General features: G+C 44.1%; 1 protein-coding gene across 1 annotated transcript in view; it reads left to right on the forward strand.

Annotated features, from left to right (window-relative positions):
• LOC138093937 (acyl-CoA dehydrogenase family member 10-like) overlaps nucleotides 1–19,931 on the forward strand; it is a 37,823-nt gene that overhangs the window by 12,351 nt on the left and 5,541 nt on the right. The window contains 9 exon segments of the mRNA XM_068990119.1: nucleotides 3,771–3,929; nucleotides 5,015–5,174; nucleotides 6,536–6,677; nucleotides 7,660–7,728; nucleotides 9,624–9,805; nucleotides 15,029–15,429; nucleotides 18,849–18,989; nucleotides 19,476–19,613; nucleotides 19,739–19,829. Coding sequence (XP_068846220.1) covers nucleotides 3,771–3,929; nucleotides 5,015–5,174; nucleotides 6,536–6,677; nucleotides 7,660–7,728; nucleotides 9,624–9,805; nucleotides 15,029–15,429; nucleotides 18,849–18,989; nucleotides 19,476–19,613; nucleotides 19,739–19,829 — 1,483 coding nt within the window.

Raw genomic sequence — 19,931 nt, forward strand, 5'->3', positions numbered from 1 at the left:
TAGTATGGTTGCTATTATCATACACGACTGTTAAACGCTTGAAATGTGGCTAGTGGCCCCGAGGAGCTGAATTGTATTTTACTGCAACTCAAATTATCATCCCACCATATGGGACAGTGAATAAAGGGCTAGACTATCAAAGTACCTGAGAAGACTGTGAGTCAGGAGATGGTCTTCTGTGCCAGGAGGTTACTTCTGCGAAAGACTCTCCATTTTCCTAAAAGGAAGTATATGATTATTCTGGGACAAATAGGAATTGATAGATGACTGGCTTAGACTTCATTCAGTCAGAAAACACATGCTTACACAGCAGTGGCTGTGTGCTGGGCACACAGGTGTGAAGGGCTACTATGTTCAATGTGGCTGACATGAGCCCTGCCCTCTGGAATATATGTTTGCCACATTTTAGGTGGTCAGTTGCCACATGTGTCTAGTGGCTACTATGTCGGACTGGGCAGTATAGCATTTCCGTGATTATAGAAAGTTCTGTTGGATAGTGCTATTTTAGAACATGACATCTAGTCGGATGACAGGCACAAATATGGGAAATTAAGCACCCAACCTAATACTCTTTTTCACCTCCCACTTCCTCATTCCTCCTTGTGCACAGCCTACTGAAATAGAGTCTTTTCCCTGTACATCCCTGCCTGGCTCCTTACCCACTTCAATTCTTGGTTTCCTGGCTTGTGTACAGCACAACCCTCCTACAATCACCCTTCCCTTTAGGGGCTCAGGGACCTCAGCCAGATTTGAACCCTGTCTCTGCAGCTTGCTATGGGCAGCAGCTTTGATTCCCTGAACTGTAGTTTCTTCATCTGTAGTTCATAAACAGCAGTTTTGTTTAGGGTGGCTATGTGGATCCCACAGCATAATACATGCAAAGCACTTTACAGAGTGCCTGGCAGATAGGTAAGTATTCAATACCCTGTGATTATTTTCAGAGATTGCTCCCCTCCAGTGCGGCTATGGGGATAAATAACTTGGCCAGGCTCACACAGGGCCTTTCTACTATTTAAGGACTTGTGAGCTTCTTTAAACACAATGGACTTCATTCAGACTTCACAGACTCCCTGGCATGTGCTTTCCAGCAGCTTTTCTGATGAGTTTTCATAGTTTTGTTCTGCAAGAGACCTAGAGTGTTGAAAATCCTTTTTCTCAAGAGCATGGTTTATGTTTTTGTTTTCTAAAGCTATAAGACGAAAACAAATTTTTTTTGATGAGGGTAAAGATAGTGTAACCACTCCTATGATCTGTGTCATCACTGGGGGCTGTTCCTGACCTCTTCAGTGTTATAGGAATATATATATATAGCTCTGCTGAGGCGTATATGACATTCAAAAATGTTTTCATCCATTTTCTTTCTTTTTTTAAACAAATATAATGTTATTTATTTTTTGGCTATGCTGGGTCTTTGTTGCCATGCAGTCTTTTCTCCAGTTATGACTGGTGTGGGGGGTGCTACTTGAGGTACAGGGAGCGGGTGGTGGTGCTGCTGCTGGTTCTCATTGTGGTGGCTTCTCTTGTTGCAGAGCATGGGTGCTAGGGCTGTGGCACAGGGCTTAGTTTCTCTGGGGCATGTGGGATCATTCCAGACCAGGGATCGAATCCATGTCTCCGGCATTGACAAGTGGCTTCTATACCACTGAGCCCCCAGGGAAGCCCCATATTCTGCCCCCCGCCATTTTCTTTTAATTAAAAAAATTGAGGGGGACTTCCCTCGTGGTCCAGTGGCTAAGATTCCACCCTCCCAATGCAGGGGGCCTGGGCTGGATTTCTGGTCATGGAACCAGATCCCTCATTGCCACAACTAAGAGTTCATATGCCACAGCTGAAAAAAAAAAAGATCCTGGGTGCCGCAGGTAAGACCCGGTGCAGGCAAAGAAATAAATAAAAATAAATATTTTTTAAAATTCAACATTTTTGAATTGTGAAAGAACATAAGATTTACCATCCTAGCAATTTTTAACTGTGGAGTTCAATTAGTGTTAAGTATATTCGCATTGTGATGAAACTCATCTCCAGAACTTTTTCATCTTGCAAAACAGAACACAGAGAAGGCCAGGGATCTCATCCAATTTAAACCTCAAGAGTTTTTTTTCACTTCCCCACATGTAATCACCTATGTGAAGAGGTGTCTGTTCCTCAGACATGGCCCAACGCCCCTGCATTTGCTACCCTTTCTCCTCTTCTCTCAGCTGGTACAGCTATGCTCCTTTCCTGCCAGGTCATCTGTTGATTAGAAACACTTGGCTTTTCCATGGCCCTTGGTGGACATTTTCTTTAGAAGGAGCGGTCTTTGTCTTTTTTTTTGTCATTCAAGTTATAAGGAGACAGGGAAGGGTAAGTAGAGAGGTCCAGTTTTTTCAGGACATTTATTTACTTGAAAGAGGAGTTCTCCAACCTTGAACAGTGGGAATTTGGAGGAGAGGGAGGGGCCCTCAGGTTTGTCCTTGATCTTGGAGAGCAAGGGTCAATTCCGGAGTGAGTGAGGGATTTAGTTCTATTCTTAGGACAGACCCAGAGGGTATTGGTTACAGGCCTCTATGGCTGTTTTAGACCTGCTTACAGGAGATCAAGCCCTAGGGACAATGTCAGAGGACTTCCGGGGGTTTCTGGATCAGAGGTAGCCTGACATTGAAACAGCTTTTCAGAGTTCTCCTGAACCCTCAGCTGCTGCTCACCAGTTCTGGACTGGATACAGTTTGAGGCAAGACTGCAAGGAGCCTCCTTGCATGAAAGGAACTGTGTTGGGACTTCCCTGGAAGTCCAGTGGTTAAGACCTTGCCTTCCAATGTAGGGGGTATGACTTCTATCCCTGGTCAGGGAGCTAAGATCCAACATGCCTCTTGGTCCAGAAACCAGAACATAAAATAGAAGCAATGTTGTTACAAATTCAATAAAGACTTAAAAAATGGTCCACATCAAAAAAGTCTTTTAAAAAAGTTCTTTAAAAAAGAAAGAAAAGAACCATGTTTCTGACATTGAGGATCTCTTTGGTGTCAGCTCTTCTGTGGGATTTATCTGTCTAGGTTGAGTACAGCTGTTTGTTTTTCACTTCTGAAATATGCACATTAAAGTCTTCTTTTATAACAGTAAACACTGCTTTTTGAAAAAACCGTAAAATACTGTCCCTAAACCTGAAATGTGCAGCTTGTCTTTTGTCCTGTGCAGCCACAATACCTAGTTTTGGAACACATTCCAGTTTCACTAAGTTTCCCAGCTACTGTTAAGATGGGTCTTAAGTTGCTTAAGTGAAGTCACTCAGTCATGTCTGACTCTTTGCGACCCCATGGACAGTAGCCAACCAGGCTCCTCCGTCCATGGGATTTTCCAGGCAAGAATACTGGACTGGGTTGCCATTTCCTTCTCCAGGGGATCTTCCCGACCCAGGGATCGAACCCGGGTCTCCCGCATTGTAGGTAGACGCTTTACTGTCTGAGCCACCGTTAAGATGGGTAAGATGGCTATCAGTGTTTGCAGTTTCCTGACAATGAACCTGCAGTCCCTCATGGCCTCGATGCTGGTACAAGGTCACTCACCATGTCTGAACCAGAACTTTCGTTTTCTGAGTCTTCCCTCAGGTTGCATCCCAGTATTTCCAAATCACTCCAGTTAAAAAAGCCACATCATTTTATATCATGACACTCTTATTTGTTATAACAAGGCTCCACTGTCTTTTTTCTGCTCTTCTTTTCAAAAAAACATACCAGGGTATACACGGGAACACCACTTTTAGGGACATTTATCTCTTCTTCCTGCCCCTCCCTCAGGTAGTAGAATCCTTCCTGGAAGGTGTCTGCAAGCCAGATCCCAGGATGTATAAGCTGTGCTTGGAGTGGCTCGGCCGGCAGCCTTCTGAGTCCATCTTTCTTGATGATCTTGGACCAAATCTAAAAGCAGCTGCCGGCCTTGGTATTCACACCATTAAGGTAATGGTCACGGTTTTTTGAACCCCTTCGTGCTTCAGGCACTAGTGTAAGTATGCTTCAGACAGTTGTGTAAGTATTTCTTTTTAAAAAAATTTATTTATTTTTGGCTGTGCTGAGTCTTTGTTGCTGTACGTGGGCTTTCTCTAGTTGCTGTGAGAAGGGGCTAATCTTCATTGCCATGCAGGAGCTTCTGATTGCTGTGGCTTCTGCTGTTGTGGAGCATGGGCTCTAGGCACACAGGCTTTGGTAGCTACAGCATGTGGGCTCAGTAGTTGTGGCTCCCCAGCTCTAGAACACAAGCTCAGTAGTTGTGCTGCACTGGCTTAGTTGCTCTAAGGCATGTGGAATCCTCCCAGAGCAGGGATCGAACCTGTGTACCCTGTAATGGCAGGCAGATTCTTACCCATCATACCTCCAGGGAGTCCTAGGGTAAGCATTTCTGTGCAGTCCTCTTACACTCAAGAGTCAGAGTTGCCTCTGGTGGTTTTTGCCCTTGCTGCCACAGTCTTTTTACCTTTTAATTATGAAATTTAGGTGATTAGTCACTTGTATTTTCAATAAGAAGACACACACATACTAAGAAGGCAGTCAAGAAAAAGTCACACAGGGAGATGAATGGCAGACTTAAGATGGTTCAGGTGACAGGTTGATCTGGTGATGCTGTTTTGGGTGGGGACCCAAGAAGCTACCAGCACTCGGACCACCTCAGTGCTTTGAAGCAGGAGAAACCATGTGAGAAGGGGTCTCCATCCAGCTTTCTACATTTGGGTTTTCATTATTAACTGGTCTATAGGGACAGAGTGGACACTACAGTACAATATTCTGTCCTCCTGGGAAAAGGGAGTATCATGGACATTTAACCGTCACTCTTCCCAGCAGATAAGAAAGATTAGCGTGGTTAGGTAGTAAATGGAAGGAGGAAACCCATTCTGAGGCTTTCTCATCAGCTGACTTTCTGGCTCCCAAGTCTTTGCTCAGGCTATTAAAAAATATTTCTCTCTAAAAAAGTACCCTCTTAGAGAACAGGTAGGAGGAGAGGTCAGGGTTGTCTGGGGATCCATGCTCAATATTCTCTTTGAAACCAGGTTCATGACCCAGAGACTGCAGTAAAGGAATTGGAAACTCTTTTGGGATTTCCATTGAGAATGGCTGTTCCAAACATTCGCCTTGTGAGAAAGACGATGGAAATTCCCAAAGACTCCTTGGAGAAGTACCTCAAAGACTTACTGGGGACCCAAGTCACAGGTAGTTAAGTCTCTGCATTTTGGTAGAGGCTAGGCTTTCAGTCTGGCTCTCACTTTCTATCCTGGTGGAATATGCTGGAGATAAAGATGCTATGTGGTGAAGAAAATAGCTATTGGGCTCTGCAGACCCGGGTGCTGCTCTGTTTTGCTTGGGAAGAAGCACTGGCCTCCTTTGCTATGGGTCCCCAGAGCGTACTTGGCCCTTGTTCCACGTGAGGCTGTGGCGTGGCAGCAGTTGCCTGCAAACAGCTGTCCTGGAGGAGAACTTGCAGTATGTGCCTCGGGTGTTTGGTTCTTTCTGCTATTTTTGAGATGACAGCTTGTTTTGTGAAGGTGACTTAAAAGTTGCAGGAGTTTAAAATGAGAAAATGTGTCTCCATCTCTTCATAGGTTGCTCTCTCATTTTTCACATTCCACCCTCAGGAAAACAGGTGATTCATGAGCTTCTGAAGAAACTCCTACCTCGGCATAAAATTTGGCCTCCCCTGTTTGATCCTTCAAAGTTCTCTTTCTTTGCATGTAGCTTCATGTGAGGATGTTTTCTAGTGATCGGATTATTCCTAGAGCCTCTACAGAGCTGAGGGACCATTTTGAATCAGAGCAGAGCTTGGGTAAACTCCGGGAGTTGGTGATGGACGGGGAGGCCTGGCGTGCTGCAGTCCATGGGGTCACAAAGAGTCGGACACAACTGAGCGACTGAACTGAACTGAGCCAATTCAGACAGACTCCCATTTCCTGCTCCTTTGACCAAGTGAAACGAATCTGTATGTAGAGTTCATATCATTGTAAGACTAGGGTTAAATAGGCTGTTTCTGCAAGGGAGCCGCAGAGTTTAATCTTTGTGGCGGGAAATCACTTCTCCCCAAAGCTCCTTTGGTTTGAGCTGTAGGCCTCTGCATAGCTCCTTTCAGCTGTCACACCAGTGTCAGGTGTGGTGTGGCCAAGTATGGGGTGAGGGTCACACAAGGGCACTTTTCATCCTTGGCTTAAAGTATTCCATTTAGCAAGATGGGTTGCCATGACTGTGCTTGTAGTTGATAAACAGAACTATAAAGCTTTTCTTTACGGTGCAGGAGTTGGCAAGACGGACAAAACTGGATACCTGTGAGAGTGAAAATTGTTGTGGTGTAAATCCAGTGGCCTTTGTAACACTGCAGCGTGACATTCTGGACCGAAGCCGGGGTGGGGGGTATGCCTGGGATGCAGTCATGTCTGGTACCCAGGGAGGAGATGCTTTCCTTATAGTGCATTCCAAATCAGGATGCTCTGTGTCCATGTACAATACTCCTTAGAAAGTAAGACTCTCTGTCCACATCTGTCCTCCAGAGCTGGTTTGAGTTTTCCTTCCTTTCAAACTTACAGGCCCATTGGAACTCCTTCAGTTTGATCACGGGCAGTCAAATCCCACCTATTATGTCAAGCTGGCTAGTCATCAGCTGATTCTGAGGAAGAAACCCCCAGGGACACTTCTTCCATCCGTGCATGCAGTAGAGAGGGAGTTCAGGTAAATTCTCAGGGTGTGTGTGGGGGGTGGGGCGTGCTCTGTCTCCAGCCTCCACAGCCCCACCCCTGGGCTGGCAAGTCAGTGCCCCATCAAAGTGCCTTGAGACATTTAAAATTACAAGTATGACTTTCCAAAATTATGTTAGATAAGAACATGTCACCTAATTTTATTCAGGAGATTGTTTTTTCTTTTCTCTGTCTAAACCACTAGGAGGCTAGGAATTTTTGGAATTCTGTTAGTGGGGCTTTAGCCCAAAGAAGCATGGCTTTTAATTGATAGTTATTGAAACTGGGGGATTCGTTATGTGAATACCTCTACTTTAAAAAAAAAAATTGTAGTTGATTTACTTGCTAGTTTTTGGTGTACAGCAAAGTGATTCAGTTATTCAGTGTATACACACAAACACAGAGGTATTTTTTATGCAGTTTATTTACTTATTTTATTATTTTTGGCTGTACTGGGTCTTCGTTGTGGCACACGGCCTCTTCATTGCAGTGGCTTCTTCTGTTGCAGAGCGTGAGCTCTATCTAGGGCACGTGAGCTTCAGTAGTTCTGGGGTGTGGGTCTAATTACTCCGAGGCATCTGAGATCTTAGTTCTTGGACCAGGGATGGAACCCTGTTCCCTGAGTTGGCAGGCAGATTCTTAACCACTGGACCACTAGGCAAGTTCCTAAACAATGTCTCTTATAAACAGTACCTATTAGGTCTTGTGTTTCTATCTGGTAGGACAATTTTCATCTTTTAATCAGAATGTTTACTCTATTAAATTTAATGTAATTATCGGTATGTTTGACTTAGGTCTGTAAATGAACCATTTTTTGTTTGTCTCGTTTGTTTTTTTGTTCTCCTTGCCTTCTTTGGTCAATTGAATTTTTTTAAGAGTTCCATTTTAATTTATGCATTTATTAATTTTTAATCAGAAAAATAATTTCAAGAAAATTTCATCACTTTAGCCAGAAGTTCATTCATTTTTCTTGGCAGGATGATGGAAGCCCTTGTAAATGCTGGAGCCCATATGCCCAAAGTTCTTCACCTCTGTGAAGATTCGAGGTAATGTCCAGATTTACTCTTTATGTTGTATACTCAAGGTACAGAAGAGAAAAGCCCATATAATAACTCTAATTTCAGTTTTCTAGAGTAAAGAAAAATAAAATTTGGGTAGAAGAGAAAAGAGATTTTATAGGCACCTCCTATTTGGTAGAAAACATCTACTTTTTTTTAAAAAAACATTCTAGAAATAATTTCCATCAAGTTGCATGTTTGTTTTTCTTAGTTATTTTTATTGTGGCTTTCTAAACTTCTAAAGTTGCTTTGTAATATGCTTTTTAAAATAATTTTATTGATTGATTTTTGGCTGCGCAGGGTCTTTGTTGCTGCACTCGGTCTTTCTTTAGTTGCGGAGAGCAGGAGCTGCTCTCTAGTTGTGGTACACAGGCTTCTCATTGCGATGTCTTCTCTTGTGGTGGACCACAGGATCTAGGGAGCCGGCTTCAGTAGTTGGGTCTCTCAGGCCCCAGAGCATGTGAGCTTCAGCAGTTATAGTACACAGGCTTGACTGCTCCATGGCGTGTGGCATCTTCCAGGACCAGGGATCGAACCCATCTCCCCTTCATTGGCAGGCAGATTCTTAACCACTGCACCACCAAGGAAGTCCCTGTAATATGCTTTTTAAGTCTGTGTCTTTTTTCTCAATTTTTAAATTATGAAAAATGTGAAACTTACAGAGTAGTTGAAAGAAGAAAAAGATAGCATAATAAGCACCCACTTACACTTCAGCCAGATGGAAATATTGTTAACATTTTGCCATATTTGCTTTCTATATATGTGTATGTATATATGTGTATTTTATATATATAAAATATTATAGAAATAGTAATAATTATATAACAATATAATTTTATAAAATAATATTGTCTTATAACATTTAATAATTTTGTTAAATAATTATAAAGGATTATTTTGTAAACAAATATATGTGTATATATATATATATACATATTTTTTAATTGTTGTTTTTATATATATTTAATTTTTTTGCTCTGCTGTATGGCATGTGGGATCTTAGTTCCCTGACCAGGGATCAGACCTGTGCCCCCTGCATTAGGAGCATGGACTTTTAATCACTGGACCATCAAGTATCTTTTTAATAAATGTATATAAATAAGATTGAACTTTAGAAGTAAGCTGCAGGCAGCATATATCTCCTAAAAATAAAGATGTTTTCTTTCATAGCAGTATTACATATAAGATAATTAAAAAGAATTGTATAACTTAATATATTGTCCATGTTCAAGTCAGGATAAACAGTCCTAATGGTAGACTTTTCAAAACAACTTTTTAGAGTACTAAGCTGATTTCTAGGAATGATGAAGAGATGGATTAATGACATTTTGTATGCCATTCAAACCACTGAATAATGATGAAATTATATCTAACGGGAAGGGATACTTACGGAATCTTCACTGGAGCCACACACATTCCAGACACTCCATATATAAATTTTCTCCCTTAATTCTTATAACTGCCCCTTGAAGATTAAGAAAAACAAGCTCAGAGAGGTTTACTATGTTCCTCAGGATCACACTGCTAGGAAAGGCAGAGGTGGGACTTAAGCCTGGTTCTGTGTGCTCTGACCCCCTCTCAACAGCTGCTTTCCCATATTATCATAGTTAATCCCATTCCTGATACCTTCTACAAGTGGACCAAAGAGAAGAGAGGCATGCTGGCAAGGGAGTATAAACGGGGGGTGGGGGGGGGTGGTGTGTGTGTGTGTGTGTGTGTGTGTGTGTGTGTGTGTGTGTGTGTGTGTTGGTTTGGAGAGGGACAGAGCTTATACACAGGACAGAGCAGTGCCCTGACAGAGCTTATACACAGGACAGAGCAGTGCCCTGACTAACAGCCTGCCACATCACAGGCTACTGACATACCGTTTGTGTCCCTCCCAGCATCGTCGGCAACGCCTTCTATCTGATGGAATACTGCCCAGGCCTCATCAACAAAGACCCCTCTCCACCAGGCTTGGAGCCCAGCCAGAGGCAGGCCATCTACACTGCCATGAAGAGAGTCTTGTGCAAGATTCACAGTGTGGACCTCAAGGCTGCGGGCCTGGAAGACTATGGGAAACACGGTGAGCACAGGGCCCCTTGTCTTCTGTGCTGATGTTTCCTCACTGGTCCTCTGCTTTCTGGATTTGGATGGTATCAAGGTATTAACACATCAACCTTTGCTAATTGTGTTGGGCTTGTTAGTTTCCTACTTGGAAAGCCCGTTTCATTTTGTGGAGGTGTTGCTTACCTAGACATTTTGTCCAGGGATAAATACCTTCATGAAGTATAGTATCTCTCCTCCCTGCAACATTTATCTCACTGTATCTTTAAACCTTTCTTTTTTTCTGATATTGCCCAAAGGTAGTTAAGATACCTACTTTCTTCGTTTTCTGCCCTTTCCCATAAATATACTTTTTAACAGGGATAGATTTTAAAAACGCCATTGTGCCAAATATTTGTTTATATAATTTGCTTCTACTTTTTTCTTTTCTTTTTTTGTATCTCAGTTTGAGTTCCTGTTCATTGTTTTGAGTATTTGTTATCATCAGGTTTTTTGCTTTCTTTTTAAAAAAATCAGAGTTACTGAAGTGTAGCATTTTATGAATTTTGACAAATGCACACGATTTGTAGGTTTGTTTGTTTTTGGCTGCATCGAGTAGCATAGAGAATCTTAGTTCACTGACCAGGGATTGAATCCCTGTCCCCTGCAGTGGAAGCCTGGAGTCCTAACCACTGAAGTGCAAGGAAATCCCCCACTAACACACATAGTTTATAATCAACATCACAATTGTCCCCATGCTTTTGCATGTTGAATCTTTACTGTGAGCCAAAAAATTGTACCTCTGCCCTGCAGAGTTCAAGATTCTCTAACTCTTGACCAGTTTGCATTCCTGTGGCTATGGGTAACTGCTCAGTCATGTCCGACTCTTTGCAACCCCATGGACTGTAGCCCACCAGGCTTCTCTGTCCATGGGATTTTTCAGGCAAGAGTACTGGAGTCGGTTGCCATTTCCTTCTCCAGGGGATCTTCCTGACCCCAGGGATTGAACCTGTGTCCCCTGTGTCTTCTGCATTCAGGATTCTTTACCACTGAACGACCTGGGAAACCCATGCATTCCTAGCTGTGGTTAAAAAGAATCTCTCAGCTAAGCTGTATTTTCTTCTTTCTCTGCTTTTAACCAAAACACCTATGTTTTCTGTAGGATCATATCAAGGGCTGCAGTATGTGTTCAGTGTACGTCAACTTCCTGACATACTTCTACCAACTTACCTAAAATTCTTTCACTCCATAGACACATGATCTGAATTCTCAAAACTGACAATTTGAGACACTTTGCTACCACAAAGCAGGCTTGCCAACTTCCAGCCCCAGTTGAGGTTCTCCACACCTTCCAAGTACATCCAGACCCATATCATCCTCTCATATTTTAACCTGTTGACCAGAGTTACAAACTCTGTCAGTGTTGCCTCTGTTTGGTGGTCTCAATGGAAAATATTTACAATAAAACTTTTTTTATTATTTATCTGAAATTCAAATTTAACTGAGTATCCTGTATTTTATCTAGGAGCCCTCAGTTCAGTTTAGTCGCTCAGTTGTGTCCGACTCTTTGCGACCCCATGAATTGCACCACGCCAGGGCTCCCTGTCCATCACTAACTCCTGGAGTTCACCCAGACTCATGTCCATTGAGTCGGTGATGCCATCCAGCCATCTCATCCTCTGTCTAGAGTCCTAGTTACTAGTAAAATGGCCAGTAGGCAAAGACAACAGATGTTGCCTATATTGATCCTTTATTTCAGGATGGAAAGAGCCCTGGACAAGAAGTCGGGTGCTGATTTGTGGGGTGACCTTGGACAAGCCCCATTATTTTGTCATAGTTTCCTCAAGAGTAGAGGTTATGTAAAAAAGCCCTGCCCTGCCCCCCTCACAGCGCTGATGTGAAAAGCAAAGGAGACGGCAGCTGTCCCAGTGCTGTGAATGCAGATAAAGCCTGTCACATGAAGCAATGGGCAGTGTGACATCGCATCCTGCAATGGAAAGAGAACAGTTTAAGGAGGGCTCTCTCACGTGCTAAGCGGATCCTTTGCTTTTTAGTTTTAAAGTGCTTTTTACAGTGACCTATTAGTGTGACAAAGAGACAAAGTAGAAATATGGTGTCATTTTTTGTGACTCAGGACCAGCCTCCCAGGCTGTGGTTTCAGCCTGACAGCATAAAGCAGCTTCCTCAGATTTCACATTCACTGATCCAGCTAAAGGGGCATGAGATCTTCCTTTTCAAGAATCCTGCAATTTCTAGAGTTACGTCAGGAGCCCAGCTGCTGGGCAGGGCATTGGCTATATATAGCTAATCTGCCATCTGTGTAAAATGAGTATACTTAAAATTTGAATAAATATAACTGTTTGTTTGCTGAAGTTAAAAAAATCTCTGAAAGGACACCTAAGACTGGTCATGTTGGTAGCCTTTGGGGAAATGAGCTGAGTGGCTGAGCAAAGGGGTGGGAGAGCCTTGCCCACACCCCCTTTTGTCACTGTAATTTCAAGGTATGTGAATGTATCATTTGTTCAAGAGAACACATTTAAATTTTTTTAGGCACACGAAATGATCTAATCAAAAGGGACTTTTGACAAAGATGCTTTAGGTCCTATCTAGTTATCACAAATAACCTTTCCACCAAGGACCTGCAGAGAGCATAATTCCCTTTTCTCATCCCAGAGGGCAGGCTGCTTTGGGGAGGAAGGGCATTAATGCTTGGCAGGCTTGGTCAGAACCAGTCTCCAACAGAGCAGAGACACAGGGACAGCTGCACCTGCTTCCCATGAGAAGGGAGTGTGCACAGCGCTGGGGTGGTATGTGCATGGGGGGGGCGGGGGAACATCCTAAATCCATGTAGGAGATTAACCTGAGGGGCTCCTTCCACAAAGGTTCAGCTCCTGGTGGCTTTAGTATTTGATTTCTTATGATAATTTTCAAACTTACAGAAACATTCAATAGTGCTGTGAATAACTATATGCCCATGACTGATTTTAACAATGATTAACTTTTGCCATGTCTGTTATCTTTCTCTTTCTGCATCTATCTATTTGCACAATTAACAAAGTGGTACAGACCCTAACACTTGACTTCTGAGTGCTTCAGTATGCCTTTCCTAATAATAAGAACATTTCACAGTACCATTTCACACCCAAGAAAACTCATCGTTTTCCCCAGTATCTAAGACCCAGTCCATATTCAGATTTCCTCATTTTCCTCCTTATCTTTTATAAGTGAGGTGGGTTCGTTTTTGGTTTGTTTTTTAAGTCAGGATCTGATCAAGGAACCTAGAACAGTACCCCCTCTTTTTTTTTAATGAATTTTTAAAGGGACCAAGTCAGTTGTCTTATGATTTGTCTTGATTATTACCTTATGGTTTCATTTACTACTTTGGACTTCTTGTAATTCCCAAAATTGAACTCTAGTTCTAAAGGCTTGATTTTATTTTGAGTTAAAACCTTTCATAGGGACTTCCCTGGTGGTCCAGTGGTTAAAAAGCCACCTGCAAATGCAGGGGCCACAGGTTTGATCCCTGTCCAGGAGATCCCATGTGCCTTGGGGCAGCTGAGCCCATGTGCCCAGCTACTGAGCCTGTGCTCTAGAGCCCAAGAACCTCAACTACTAAGCCCGAGTGCCTGGAGCCCAAGGTCTGCCACGAGCAGCCACCGCAATGAGAAGCCCAAGCACTGCGACAAAGAGCGGTCCCTGCTTGCCACAAGTAGAGAAAGCCCACACAGAGCAACGAAGACCCAGCACAGCCATAAACGAACAAACTAAATGAATGAAGTGGTTCCTAAAAGATTACTCATTACAATTAAAAAAAAAAACAGCCCTGCTGGATTCTCCAAAGGACGGTGACTGAGTACTCTGAGTGTGCAGTTCACTGCAGAGAAGGAGACCAGTCCCTCTATCCTTGTCTTCAAGCTTCTGGGGAACATTTTTCTCTCAGAGGAGGGGTGAGGGCTTGGCTTAGAGCCATGGACCTGATATGTTGTTTATTGACAGTGATAGTAATTGTCATTTGACAACAATGGCAGTCACAGTAATAACAGCCACAATTCACTGAGAAGCCTTCTGTGTCAGTGCTGTGTTTGGCATGTTATAATATGGACTTCATATGGCCTCACAGGGAATACAGGTGTCAGTACACTAATAGTACTGATGAATCAGTGGCAGCTTAGAGAGGTTAAATCAACTGAACAGCTTGACTATGAACCAGGCAACTCTAGAGTAGAAAGTATGTATTTATGTGGCATTCCAGAAAAGATAAACTACAGGAATAGATCTGTGTTGTCCCCCAGAGGAAAGGAGAAAGATTTGACTACAAAGGGCCCATGTAACTTTGGGGATGATAGAAGTAAATATACCATTTCTTGAGGGCAGTGGTGGCTGCCTGACTAAACTCAGAATTGTATACTTTACAAAGAGGATGTATGTCCACTATACCTTAAATTTTTTTCAAAAATCATTTTTTAACAAGGCTTGATGCATATGTTAAATAAAGAAAACAGAGCATGGGAATTCCCTGGTGGTCCACTGTCCAAGACTGCACTCTCCCAGTGAAGGGGGTCCTTGTTCCATCACTGGTTAGGAAACTAGATCCCATGTGTGGCAACTGAGAGTTCACATGCCACAACTACAAATCCCACATTCCACGATAAAAGATCCACCCTGCCACACCGAAGATGGAAAATCCTCCGTGCCACAACTAAGACCTGGGACAGCCAAATAAATAAATATATTTTTTAAAGATTAAAAAAAAACAGATCATGTCTAGAGTGAGTTATGTGATGATGACAAATGTGTTGATCTAGACAAAATGGTGCCCAGAAACTAGCCATTAATCCAATCCCCTGTGACACTGTTATCAACATCATGGCAGGGCTCCCAATAGCCCAATATGACAGCAGAAGTGCTTTGGGGAATTCCTGATTAATTTAGTTTATTTAGGAAAAGAAGAGATAAACAGCAGGAAGCAGACCAAATGAGTCAAACTTCTGGCTCCCGGCCCATGGAATGTAAGCTTGGACCCATCTCCTCCCTAAGACCCGGATCCTTGTCTGTAAAGTGGGGATTAAAACACTGGTGTGTGGCTCCAGGAATTCAGTGAGCTGAAATAACGCATGTTAGGCACTTAACACCAAGTCTGATACATGTAAAGTGCTCAGCAGTGGTAGTAGCTACTGATGGAACAACAATACTGTTATACATTAGTACTCTTAAGGGTTGTTTGGGGGGATGGTTCTCACTGGTTTTCTTTGCCTCTGTTTAGGGCAAGCAAGCTCGGTGACTGTGAAACAAACTGGAAAGCTGACTGAATTTATGTGTAACCTGGCATGGGATTTTCCAGTCAAAAAGGGGTTCCAGATTTTCAAGGAGATGCTGGCCACCAAACCATTAATGGGGTCCCACCACTCATGGTCCAGGCCACAGTCCCTGCTGAGGACCCCAAGCATTAGAAGTTATGTCACCTCCACAGACTCTTCTCTAGCTCTTGCCTCAAAGGGAGCTCTGATCTTCTCTCCAGAAGGCCTTTCCCCCCGAGTCAGGGAGCTGTATCAGCAACTGAAGGAGTTTATGGAGCGACATGTGTACCCCGCTGAGCCGGAGCTACAGCGTCACCAGGCCTCGGCCGAGAGGTGGACCCCCTCCCCACTGGTCGAAGATCTCAAGGTAAAGCAGCCTTTCGTTAGCACAGCCCAGCCTCAGCTCGTCCACTGGCCATATCTGTTCCTTCCTAGGCAATGAGAGATGGAAGATTGAGTTCAATGGTCTCTGCTTGCCACCACCACTAGAAAGAGCCAGCCCTAGATCACTCAGTTTCACTTCATTGCTCTTTCTGTGTGACCATGTCCAGGCCTGATACTCACCCCAGGCAGAGGAGTGCCGAGTCTGTGGCTTCTAACTCTGAAGCAGGTGGACTCATTTTATACATGTCTGAATCATGTAAATTTGAGACCAAGTGATATAAATTGCATCAGTTAAATGACTCTCTCTTAAAAGAATCTGTAACATCAAACCTGAAGGGCCACATCAACTGTAAACTATGTTTATGCTCCTGACATCAGTGACATCAGTTTAGTGTATAATGGAAATACCTGCTGTTCTTTTTCAGGATTGGTCTTGGCTTGTGTTACTTCTTAAGTTATCTGAGGTCTTCAGGAGCACATATTCTGCCTATAATGCAACCATCACCTACATTAAAAAGAAACGGCATTGAATTTTGTTCATAGTTATAAACCTATTGCAAGGTAACGAGAGCTCAAACATGGCAAGAGTAGAAAGAGTTCATGACCTGGAAAGAATTCTCTAAAATTCTCAGGCCTCTGAGATAATGACTGTCAATAATTTGATTTATAGGCTCCCGGCTCCTTTATTCTGGTACATAATAATACATATTATTATCATTCCTGTTGTAATGAAAATGTTTTATGCATTTGAATCTTCCAGTTGTTTTATGTTATTTAATGTTGTATCCCATGGCCACATTGGGGGATCACATTGGGGGTGCACCGTAATTTATCTACCCTGCCCCTGCCTGAGTGACACTGTAGGGATTTCAGTCTGGGTCACTCCAGGTCACTGAAGCAGCAGAGTGAGCAGCTGGTTGCTAACATGGACAGGGAGGCTGAAGAGCCAGCTGAAGGAGACAGTAGAAGGCAAGGGAAGGCTGGCTATGGGGAGCCTGGCCATGACTGTCACTAGGCAGTGTCCAGATGCTTTCTCAGGACTCCAAGATTGAGGTGGGAATTTTCAGCCAGTCACGTGTAGGTCCCATGCTCACATCTTCATGCCACTGAAATGTCTACGGTGAGAGAGCACCTCAGAATAAGAAGGGGTTTGGATCCTGTGCAAGCAAAGGATATCGAATGCTGTTACATACTTCTGTGTTCACTTACTGTTTCTACAGTGTCAGTTAAAAAAAAAAAATTCGTTGCTCTGGGTCTTCTTCATGGTGCGCAGACTGTCTCTAGTTGTGCACATAGACGTTTTTTTCCTCTTGTTGCAGCGCATAGTCTCAGCAGTTGTGGCCCATGGTCTCTAGAGTACATGGGCCTTAGAGTGCTCAGGCATCTCTAGTTGCAGCCTGCCAGCTTTGTTGCCCCGCAGCGCATGGGATCTTAGTTCCCCCACTAGGGACTGAACCTGTGTCCCCTGCATTGGAAGGCCGATTCTTAACCACTGGTACCAGGGAAGTCCCAGCATGAATTCTTTGCGGTAAAAATTCTGGTCCAAGGATGAGAACATTTTTAGTTGTTGTTTGCTTTGGGTTTGTTTGTTTGGTTGGTTTTGTTGAACTGCACCACGTGACTTTTGGGATCTTAGTTCCCTGAATAGGGATCAAACCTGGGCCCCTGCAGTATGAGTGAGTCCTAACCACTGGACTGCCAGGGAATTCCTGAATGAGACCATTTTAAGTCTTGACAAATACTGCCAAATGTATTTCAGAAAGCTGCCATTCTATGCTCCCATTGTTACCTTGTGAAATGTCCTATCCCCCACCTGCTGACCTGCACACTTAATCCTCACCCATTAGATGTACCCATCTCATGCAAGGAAGTGTTGGAAAAGCAGACACTCATGCTGTGAACACTTTTAGACTTGAAAATGAATGCATATGAAAAATCTGCTTTAGAGAACATTCTGCATGTGGTCATACCTGAATGGGAATCATGATAACTAAGATTTTAGGGGAGAGTGGTGAAGTTATGGCTCATGGGTTTTATTCAGTGTTACTACCAATAAATAAGAATGTTTGGCATTTACACTGCATCTCACAAATCCTATGAGGTAAGCATCATGAACCTCAATTTAAAGATAAGGAATTAAGTTTGCCAGGGACACAGCTAGAAATAATAGCGCCTGGACTCAATCCAGATCTTCTGGGCTCAGATCTATGTTTTTCCCTCCCACAAGATGATTCATTTCCTTATTCTTCCTCTTCTCAGAACTCCCTTGCTTCCCTTCCTATTCTCCCTTCCTTTCCTGCTTCATTTGTTCCAATTAATCTGTCCTTCTTCTCCTCGGTCACTGCAGTCTCAGCTAATTAGCATAACACAGCCATGAAACAAGTATATGTGCTGATTCTAGTAGTATGTGTCCTAGAGGGCAGTCCCAATGTGATAGGAAAATCAGCCAGGTGGTGCTCTCCCAGTGGGAAGAATTTCCATCATCACTAATATTTAGTGCAGCCCCAGCTTCTGGCATACTATATTCTGTCACTACCTGGGACCAGAAGAGTGAAATGTTTTCGAGGGGGAAAACAGCTGGCACTCAGTCACTGTACAGCTGGACTGCAGAACATCTGTCCTGCTGCCATTCTTTTCGCTGCCTTAGTTCCTGTCCATTTCTGAGCCTCCTTCTCTAATCTGAGCTCCTGCTAATTTTCCCACTTGGATGCTTTTTCCAGTGAGTCAGTCACCTCCATTCCTACTCTTGCTTGCTCAGTAGCTGTGACTGGTAGGGTGAGTGGTGACCGTCCTAATACAACAGATGAGGAAACTGCCACAGGGAGCTCGCCATCTTGCCCAAGGTCTCCCAACAGGTGTGGTGGGGCACGGCCTGAACCAGGCAGTCTGATTCAGGGCCTGGGTTCCTGACCCCCAGGCTAGACTTCCTGGTTTCCCTGTCAGGAGCTACGTTCAGAAACCCAGGGTTACTTCCCCAGGAACAAAGTTGTGCCTCATGAAGAAAGCTGGATCAGGGGATCTCCTTGGGCACCTCATCAGAGCAGCTGAGGCTGCTGCCAGATGTCCTGGCCGGTTCCCTGCAGGCTCACTGAAGGACCCTTCATTCTCTGTGTTATGGAGCGAGTTTTATGCTGCATTGTGATGACATTAATGATGCTAACAGTGAGGGGGTGGGGCAGGTGGGGCATCTGGGATACAGACACAAGAAGTGAACTGATTGCCACCGTCCCTTTTAGGAATGGGCTGTCCCCAGACTCTTCCTACTCTCCTCCCACAGATCTGTGGGGTTGTATCCAGCCTGGTAGTGTGGACTTACTCATTATTTTCCATGGGCCAAGATAGTATGACAATCACGCTATGTGGATCCCTGATTTTTTTTTTTTTTTTTTTTTGCTGTGACAGGAGAAAGCCAAGGCCAAAGGACTCTGGAACCTTTTCCTACCCCTGGAGACTGATCCCGAGAAGAAATATGGAACAGGGCTGACCAACGTGGAGTACGCACATTTGTGTGAGGTCATGGGCACATCTCTGTATGCTCCCGAGGTACCTTTACCATCTTCCTCAGCATGGGAGAAAATGCTTGTCCTCCAGAGAGTTCAGCCATCCTCCTGGGCTGACAGGGTTCCCTGCAGCGGCACTGGACTCAGGAGCTCTGACGCAAACTCAGACTTCTTATGAGTGAAGATACTGCAGGCAGGTGGCTGGAGCAAGAGCAGGAAAGGAGCAGGGGGTGGGCATCTTCTCGAGAAATCTTCTCAAGTGAATACAGCCTGGCTGGCTTCCATGGAGCCTCAGTCCCCCAGCTCTCCTCTCCTCCTCCTCTCCCAACAAGCTCTGTCGTTGAGCTTAGGTACTCTGAGCTGCTGTACTCACAATGTCCTTGGTCTCTGCATCTTTGGGGAGAGGAAGGACTTTCATAAGGGTGTCAGAGGGCATGTATCTTGGAAGGAGCCCCGGCCCATGCTTCTGGGGAATTTGAAGTTTTGAATACGATAAGGCAGTCACCTTTGTGCTTTTTCTCCTTTTTAGATCTTTAACTGTTCTGCTCCAGACACGGGGAACATGGAGCTTCTGGTTCGATATGGCACCGAGGAGCAGAAGGCCCGCTGGTTGATTCCATTGCTGGAAGGAAAGTCTCGCTCCTGTTTCGCTATGACTGAGCCCCAGGTACCTACTTTGAGTCACCCACAGGCGCTCCTCGTCAGGCCAGACCCTTACCCAGCCCCATCGGGCTCTGCCATCAGGGACCTCGGGACCCTTGCCAGCTCGAATCAGAATATGCTCTCACTCAGGTCGCCTCCTCAGATGCCACCAACATTGAGTCTTCCATCCGAGAGGAAGATGGCTTCTACGTCATCAATGGTCACAAGTGGTGGATCACAGGTATTTGGCCTGAAATTCATTTTTCAATCACATTTATGTGGGTCTTCCCTGATAGCCCATCTTTTCTGACCTGCTGTTGTCTGAGAAACTGTGGGAGGGACT

Source organism: Capricornis sumatraensis, chromosome 17 (genome assembly GCF_032405125.1).
Source record: "Capricornis sumatraensis isolate serow.1 chromosome 17, serow.2, whole genome shotgun sequence".
Taxonomy (NCBI): Eukaryota; Metazoa; Chordata; class Mammalia; order Artiodactyla; family Bovidae; genus Capricornis; species Capricornis sumatraensis.